Below are 9,056 nucleotides of genomic sequence, written 5' to 3'. Positions count from 1 at the left end.
CTGGACGGGGGTGTCATGTGGGAATAGATACTTAATTTGTCTGCTCTTGTAGGACTTCCTCAATAACTTCTAATAACACTTGGAAGAGCATCGCACAGGCTGAGCAAGAGCATTGGAAGAGGAATAAATTTGAACCAAGGAGCAGTAAATATTTGTTGAGAAAGCCATAGAAAAGATCCAGTCTTACTGACACAGAGGAGAAAAAGGAAGCAAGGAAGGCAGAAACATGGAGACAAGAGAAGGAGAGAAGAATAAAAAGAAGGGAAGAGGAGGGAGGCATCACAATAGATAATCCTGTATTCTTCTGGCATGGGAAATGTGAACATTTCTACTTCAATAAAGAGTACAGTCTAAAATTAAATTAGCTTTAATGAATTTAAATTAATATGGGTAATAACGGGAAGATGTCAGGGAGATTTAGGGGACAAAAAAGTGTAATTGTACATTATGCAGCTATTTTGACTTTAGAATTCAGACTTGCAATGGTGCCATGGTTTCTAAAAGAGGAATCTCTGAGTATCACTCATGTATTATAAGGGATAATGTACCCCCTACTGTAAATTATAAGGATATAAGAAGTCACTGAGGGGTTGTGTGACCATATAAAGGCACAAGGCTGCAGGCTGAGTTATACAGGGAACCCTGAGTATCACTCATGTATTATGAGGGATAATGTACCCCCTACTATAAATGATAAGGATATTAGAAGTCACTGAGGGGTTCTGTGCCCATATAAATGCACAAGGCTGCAGGCTGAGTTATACAGGGAACTCTGAGTATCACTCATGTATTATAAGGGATAATGTACCCCCTACTGTAAATGATAAGGATATTAGAAGTCACTGAGGGGTTCTGTGCCCATATAAAGGCACAAGGCTGCAGGCTGAGTTATACAGGGAACTCTGAGTATCACTCATGTATTATAAGGGATAATGTACCCCCTACTGTAAATGATAAGGATATTAGCAGTCACTGAGGGGTTCTGTGTCCATATAAAGGCACAAGGCTGCAGGCTGAGTTATACAGGGAACTCTGAGTATCACTCATGTATTATAAGGGGTAATGTACCCCCTACTGTAAATTATAAGGAGTACTATTTATACAGAGCACACAATGGTAGGTAGGGTTGCCACCTATCTGGTTTTTCATGGGGCTGTCCAGGTCAAAACCTTTTTTTCTGTTTTGTGAATCTTTTTAAAGATTCGCAAATTTTCTGACGAAGCAAAATGGGACAGGTTCACTCATCACTAAACCTGGGTGATATGGGGTGCCCATATACAGATCATGTTCCACCTTTTTAACATGCTGCCAGGCACAGGTAGTGCTCCATACAGAATAAAACACATTCTAAATGCTCATAATCTACTGGCATAAAACTGACCCTGGGAGAGTGGTATTTCTGTAGATTTAGCTTTATTAACATGAGCAGCGTCAGCCGTTATGTTGGCTCCAAACAGGAAAAAAAAACAGAAGTGGAGTCCATAGATTATCATTATGCAGGGCCTCCTAGTGGCAAAAGTGGTGAAATGCTTGCCTGCATTTAGCAAGCAATAACCTTTGAACAGTGTTTCTCTCCATATAACAGTCAGTTTGTTTTCCAATTCAAGATTTTCTCATTAGTTATTGCAGTAGTTCCTTGTGCAGCACCGCACTCTTTTTGTTCCCAAGGCCCCCTGTGTTGATTTGCAATCTTGCCCTTTCTTGCAGCCACTCCAGGATACTAGGGAGGGAGATGGAGAATGTGCATAGGAGTGAGGCATAGTTATATATATGTATATATAGTATTAAGTATTTCATATAGTATAGTATATAGCGTCCAGTTAGTATGTGACCCAATAGCAGCCCCTCCCTAAGGTAAGGGAATCCAATAGCTTTCAACTCTGTATCCACTACTCACACAGGTACAGAGTTCTGATTCTCTTTTCAATGGCCTTGTATTAGGTAGGGCCTAGACCTTGGTATGGATTGACTGGGGTTATTAGTATTGCCTTGATCTATGTGGGCCAAGGAAAACAATGTAAAGAAAGAGCAACTGTACCTTCTAGGGGCCAAAATGCAATAGAAAGAAGCAGTGCAGAGCATCAGAGCTGAACAATGGGGCAAATACCTGGGGCAGATTGTATTTAATAATAAAAAGGAGACTTGCATTTAAGGCTCATTTTGCTAAGGTCTAAGGTGTATGGATCCACGGCCATTCACAAGCCATACACCAGCACAGGAATTATTCTTGTACCCCTTGGTACATTGTGCACAAGTTGTATTCACGTAATTAACACGGGGGTTCTTTTACACAGACTCCATTTGCATGCAACCCAGCTGGCAAAACAATAGCTCTTGGGCACATGCATGGTCAAAAAAGTTTACAATACAGGTTTCCTTTGTACTCTTTTGGGCACTATATTTGTATATGGTATACACTAGATACAATAGAATCCATGTAAGACAATTCCCAAGACATGAAAATATGATGCCCACACTTACACGAATGTAACTTATTGCATCACTTATGCTGCTTACCCAAACGGTTTTCATTCTGCGCTGAGTTACGATAGATTGCCATACACACATCCCCATAGGAACACGTCACTTTATTCCAAACATGACAAGAACGTGTCTGACAAGAGTAGCACTGCAGCCCTGCAGGGAATGGGAGACAGCGGGAAAAAAAGAAAAACAATCACATTTCAGAATAATTACAGAAAGCTGAGAGTCATGCTGAGTGGGACTGTACAATTGTGCCGGGTATCACTGTGATGGTTACAGGAATCACGGGGTCCCCATATTCCCCCCTGGCCATGTCCATGATACCCCTATCCCACCCGGGTACCACCCATTAAGGGAAAGTCCAGCTGCTTTTGTGGCAGTCTGTGCCCCCTGCTGGGCCCCTGATAGGGCTCCTGTCTGCCCTCCCCCTGATAGCTGCCCTGTTTGAAGGCATTTTAACTGCCCCAGTTCTCAGTGGCCCAAACCCCCTGTGCACCATGGCTTTAGCACCAGTAGAAACCAATATGGCTAGATTAATGTAAAATGAAATGCTGAACCTGCTCAAATATATATTATTTCAAAGACTGCTTCTTTAGAACTTGGTAATCCTCTTGGCAACCTTAGAGATATATGACAATATATTCCAGCACACCCACCCACCAGCTTTAGCCATTCCACAATATCCACCATATTAAAGCTGATACAGTTGGGTGATGAGACTGCTGTTTACTTACTGTATAACAGTGGAGGTATGAAATTCGGCATCACTATATAGAAAAAAGATAAAAAGAAAAGTTATTACTATATTAAGTAATACTATATTATTACTATATTCAGCTCTTCTCTACTGTTTCTTTCATCACTAACATTAGGAATTACTTTGGGGCAGTGATGGGCACAGGGTCTATCATCAAGATGGAGAGCAGTGTCCTTTGTCTTTGGGAGATGGGCTCAAGGCACAACATCCCTAAAGGGGTTCCTGTAGAACAGTGCTGTCCAACTGGCGGCCCGCGGGCCGCATGCGGCCCGTGACCCCCCTCTGTGTGGCCCCCCACCTGTCTGGCTGCTTTGATGGCTTACCTTTGTGTAAGATTTAAATAGTATCAGTACTGGGATTCACTGGCCCCCTGCATGGTTCTCACCTCAGATTCAGGCTGTAATCCCTCTGTATTGTTTAAACATGTAATCCCCTCTGTTTTTCACACCTTTTAGTTTCTGCATTGTTCAACCCCTGCAGTGTTCACACCTCAGGCTCAGGCTGTAATCACCCCCATTGTTCCCCTGTTCACACCTCAGACATTGTATGTAGTGTCTGGACTATGCTGCCTGTGTATATGGCACACACAGACAGCATAGGGTAGGCAAAGTATGGCACATAGTCAGTATAGGGCAGGGAAGGTATGGCACACACAGGCAGCATAGAGCAGGCAGAGTATGGCACACACAGACAGCATAAGGGAGGCAGAGTGCTGCCTGTGTGTGCCATACTCTGCCTGCCCTATGCTGCCTGTGAGAGGTGAACCTGGCAGGGGTTTGTTCTGGGAGTTTGTTAGTAGTTGGAAACAGCCATTAAATGGTCCCTAAGGTGTGTAATTATGTTGCTGGGGGTTGCGGTGCTATCCACAGGGGAGGAGGAGGCATATGGATTTAAGGGTGTGTTTTAATATGACATAATATAATTCTTTCATATATGAATAACTGTTGATATCCCGCAGTGAGGACCAAGCATTTGGGTTTTTGCTGCACTACCACCATTGTGATAAAATGGGTGTTGTTTGAAGTGGGTGTGGTTCAAAAAGGGGAGTGGCCAAAACTGGCTTCCATTAGCGGCCCTCCACCATGTATGCTAGAGAAATTCCGGCCCTCGGCACCGCAGAAGTTGGACAGCACTGCTGTAGAACATTTAACAGAAACTATGTCACTGTGCCTTAAAAAAGCTGCCCAGTTATACCTTCTATGAAACCCCAGAAATCTCCTCGGTCAGCATACAACAACAATAAAGACAAACTGGCTCCAATACCAGCTCTACACTCCTTCTCTCTTCCCTCTGTCTTGCTCTTTCTCTCCGCTTTCCCCTTTCGTTCTTTATGTTAAGTTGAAAAATATACAAATAAAAACTTTAAAATACATTTTAAAAAAAGTATCTTTCCAAACTGGAGTAACAGGTACTGGTCCCACAGTGACTCTACATATCCCAGTGAGAGCTAAGGCTGATGTTTAACTTGAGCAGAACTCAATGCCCATTGCGCCCTACATCCAACAGAGCTTTTACTTACCAGTTGTAGTGCCTGGATCTGAAAAAGAATTTGAATTAAATTAGTTTAGTACTTGTGACTTATTATGGGATAGTTTCTCTCTTCTCAGCTCCTCCTTAGGGAACTGTTGGTTCTCCTATGGGAAAACAATGGTAACCTAAACACCCACAGCAGCTCTCAGCCATTTCCCATTCTATAGCCAGGAATCCCACTGCCTGTGGAACAAAGGAAAGGTTCTGGTAGAACTGGGTCAGGTAGAACTGGGTCTGGTAGAACTGGGTCTGGTAAAACTGGGTCTGGTAGAACTGGGTCAGGTAGAACTGGGTCTGGTAGAACTGGGTCTGGTAGAACTGGGTCAGGTAGAACTGGGTCTGGTAGAACTGGGTATGGTAGAACTGGGTCTGGTAGAACTGGGTATGGTAGAACTGGGTCAGGTAGAACTGGCACGGGGCACGTTTATACTCACCGAGCTTCTTTGTAGTGTTAGACACAGTGCCTGAAGGGGAGAGAAACAGCAAAGGTTAGAATGCTGGTGTATATCTACGGCTGCCCACTATTTATTCCCCTCTGTAGAAGCTTATGGTTACCAAAAGGGCAGGTACATCGGGAGGAATCTTGGGCAGAAAGTAATGTGGGGGTGTGAGGGCAGTTCATACCATTCTCTACCAGTGGGCCAAACCATTCCCATTTTGCATGGTTTCACAACAAAAACGACAATACAGCAGCAGAATTATCATCATTCCACGGTAATTACTAACCCCAAAAAACAACATAAAATATCTGACATCCAGATTTCATATAACTGAAATGAAAGGTGCCACCTATAGTACTCTATGTCCCCTATAGTATGTATCTCACTTACCCTGAAGTATGGCAGCCACAAACACAGAGCACAGCACCATGGGGTTCATCTTGTTTCTCTCAGGCTCCTTCTTCAGAAAGGTTCTCTTCTTGCTTTTATCTAACTCTCCTGTCCCACCTCCAACTGTTGCCCCCACCCCAGTCCAAAAGCTAGTACAGACCAGAGATAATTCCACTGGAAGCTTCCAAGGCAATTTTACAATGCACTATAGATAACAAGAGAGGAATGCAGGAGCCACTGTAAGGCTGAGGTCACAGAGGCAACCAAAGCCAGAAGATCTATTTGTCTTTTTTTTTGGCTAGATCACCAGATATAGGATTTGTCCCCATTTTAACCTGTCCAATATACATCTGACTGATTTTTAGACATTATGGTGAAAGTGTAATAAAAGCTGCAAAGTTCTCTACTGGTCTAATCTCCTATATCAACCAATTAGCAAGTAGTATTAGTAGTATAGTAACTATTGAAGCAAATGCTTATTTGATGTCTGAAATATTCTAGAATGTTCCTGTACAGGTATGGGATCCATTATCTGGAAAATCATTATCCAGAAAGCTCTGAATTACGGAAAGCCCATTTCCCATAGACTCCATTTTAATCAAATAATTTAGAATTTTAGAACCAATTTTCTGTTTCTCTGTAATTATAAAACAGTACCTGTACTTGATCCCAACTAAGATATAATTACCCCTTATTGGGGGCAGATGAGTCCTATTGGGTTTATTTAATGGTTAAATGATTCCCTTTTCTCTGTAATAATAAAACAGTACCTGTACTTGATCCCAACTAAGATATAATTACCCCTTATTGGGGGCAGAACAGCCCTATTGGGTTTATTTCATGGTTAAATGATTCCCTTTTCTCTGTAATAATAAAACAGTACCTGTACTTGATCCCAACTAAGATATTATTACCCCTTATTGGGGGCAGAACAGTCCTATTGGGTTTATTTAATGGTTAAATGATTCCCTTTTCTCTGTAATAATAAAACAGTACCTGTACTTGATCCCAACTAAGATATAATTACCCCTTATTGGGGGCAGAACAGTCCTATTGGGTTTATTTAATGGTTAAATGATTCCTTTTTCTCTGTAATAATAAAACAGTACCTGTACTTGATCCCAACTAAGATATAATTACCCCTTATTGGGGCAGAACAGCCCTATTGGGTTTATTTAATGGTTAAATGATTCCCTTTTCTCTGTAATAATAAAACAGTACCTGTACTTGATCCCAACTAAGATATAATTACCCCTTATTGGGGGCAGAACAGCCCTATTGGGTTTATTTAATGGTTAAATGATTCCCTTTTCTCTGTAATAATAAAACAGTACCTGTACTTGATCCCAACTAAGATATAATTACCCCTTATTGGGGCAGAACAGCCCTATTGGGTTTATTTAATGGTTAAATGATTCCCTTTTCTCTGTAATAATAAAACAGTACCTGTACTTGATCCCAACTAAGATATAATTACCCCTTATTGGGGGCAGAACAGTCCTGTTGGGTTTAAGAAATGTTTTATTGATTTTTTAGTAGACTTAAGGCAGTGCTGTCCAACTTCTACGGTGCCGAGGGCCGGAATTTCTCTAGCATACATGGTGGAGGGCCGCTAATGGAAGCCAGTTTTGACCACTCCCCTTTTTGAAACCACACCCACCTCAAACCACACCTATTTTATCACAATGGTGGTAGCACAGCAAAATCTCAAATGCTTGGTCCTTACTGTGGGGATATCAACCATCATTCATATGTGAAAGAATTATGTCATAATAAGATATACCCTTAAATTCCATATGCCTCCTCCCCTGTGGATAGCAGAGCAACCCCCAGTACATAATTACACACCTTAGGGACCATTTAATGGCTATTTCCAACTGCTAACAAACTCCCACAACAAACCCCTGCCAGGTTCACCTCCCACAAGCAGCATAGGGCAAGCAGAGTATGGCACACACAGGCAGCCTGTCCTATGCTGTCTGTGTGTACCATACTCTGCCTGTCCTACCCTTCCTGTGTGTGCCATACCCTCCCTGACCTATGCTGCCTGTGTGTGCCATACTCTACCTGCCCTATGCTGGTTGTATGTGCCATACTCTGCCTACAGTACCTATGTCTGAGGTGTGAATAAGTGAACAATGGGGGTGATTACAGTCTGAGCCTGAGGCGTGAACACTGCAGGGGTTGAACAATGCAGAGATTAAAAGGTGTGAACAACACAGGGGATTACATATTTAAACAATACAGGGGGATTACAGCCTGAATCTGAGGTGGGAACCATGCAGGGGGGCCAGTTAATCTCAGTACTGATACCATTTAATGCTTACTCAAAGGTAAGCCATCAAAGCAGCCAGACAGGTGGGGGGCCACACAGAGGGGGGTCGCGGGCCGCCAGTTGGACAGCACTGACTTAAGGTATGGAGATCCAAATTACGGAAAGACCCTTTATCCGGAATACCCTTGGTCCCGAGCATTCTGGATAACGGGTCCTTTACCTGTATTTGTAACTGAAAGAGGCTCTGATAAAAGGTCACTACTCCTATGAGACTTAAACTATAAAAGTCCGACAACCACTCCTTTAAATTGTAAAGCTGTATAAGTTAATCATTATTACCTTAACTCTTTTACTGCCAAGCACGTATGGCATACGTGATGGCAGTAAAAGGGCTTAAACGCCAACGACGTGTCTCATACGTCGTTGGCGTTTAAGCGCTGCCCTCTGCAGCGGCGGCATGTGCCGCCGCTGCAGAGGGCTTCTAACAATGACAGCCCCCCTGGGCAATGTGCCAGGGGGGCTGTCATCAGGGTCCTGCGAGCCGATCGCTCGCAGGACCCTCCAGGAAGCAGCAGATGCGATCGCATCGCATCTGCTGCTTCCTGCTTCCTCCCTCTCCCCCAGCGCCGGCCCAAATGAGGAAGGAGGCGATCGGTCTTCAGGAACAGGTAAGGACTTTTTTTTTTTATTGCATTTACACACTTTTACACACTTATACACACATTTACATACATTTATACACACTTACATACATTTACACACACTTACAGCACACATTTTAGCATTTTTTTATTTTTTATTTTTTTTTTTTTTTTTTTTCATTTTTCACACTTTTATACACTTATTTACACTCATATACACACTTACACACTATCACACAACTTTTACACATGTACACACATGTATACACAAACACTTTGGGTTTTTTTTGTTTTGCTTTTTTTTTTTTTTTTTTTTCATTTTACCACTTTGTTTTTATTTTCTTTTACCTAAAAACTGTTTATTTTGACAGCGTAACTATTGGATCAGATATTCTGGCCACTAATTACACTGTCATGTAACTTATTTTGTTGTTTCACTGATTTGCACAATTTTTGTGGTTTTATCACATTTTATCCCTATATAAGTGTTCCTGATCTGTTTTTAGCGTAGCTTTGCCAGGTGTAACTTTGGTGTACAA

The 9,056-nt window shown here is 42.2% G+C and overlaps 1 protein-coding gene across 1 annotated transcript; it reads right to left on the bottom strand.

Annotated features, from left to right (window-relative positions):
* Nucleotides 1–1,394: 1,394 nt before the first annotated feature.
* Nucleotides 1,395–5,698, bottom strand: LOC100492911. The gene is made up of 6 exons (XM_031893717.1): nucleotides 5,602–5,698; nucleotides 5,206–5,235; nucleotides 4,761–4,778; nucleotides 3,219–3,251; nucleotides 2,518–2,637; nucleotides 1,395–1,720 (listed from the first exon to the last, which is right to left on the bottom strand). The coding sequence occupies exons 1-6, from the start codon at nucleotides 5,648–5,650 to the stop codon at nucleotides 1,617–1,619; spliced, it is 354 nt and encodes a 117-aa protein (XP_031749577.1). The 5' UTR covers nucleotides 5,651–5,698; the 3' UTR covers nucleotides 1,395–1,616.
* Between the last annotated feature and the right edge of the window lie 3,358 nt (nucleotides 5,699–9,056).

Source organism: Xenopus tropicalis, chromosome 9, assembly GCF_000004195.4.
Source record: "Xenopus tropicalis strain Nigerian chromosome 9, UCB_Xtro_10.0, whole genome shotgun sequence".
Classification (NCBI taxonomy): Eukaryota; Metazoa; Chordata; class Amphibia; order Anura; family Pipidae; genus Xenopus; species Xenopus tropicalis.
The sequence above is the reverse complement of the archived record's forward strand: the minus strand, read 5'-3'. Positions and strand labels throughout refer to the sequence as shown.

What these genes read in the sequence shown, in the direction of transcription:
- LOC100492911 (XM_031893717.1), bottom strand. Translation starts at nt 5,650, where the DNA reads ATGAACCCCATGGTGCTGTGCTCTGTGTTTGTGGCTGCCATACTTCAG. An exon ending in TGTGGCTGCCATACTTCAGG is followed by an intron (nt 5,236 to 5,601) that starts GTAAGTGAGATA and finishes TCTCCCCTTCAG; the next exon opens with GCACTGTGTCTAACACTACA. An exon ending in CATACCTCCACTGTTATACA is followed by an intron (nt 2,638 to 3,218) that starts GTAAGTAAACAG and finishes CATTCCCTGCAG; the next exon opens with GGCTGCAGTGCTACTCTTGT.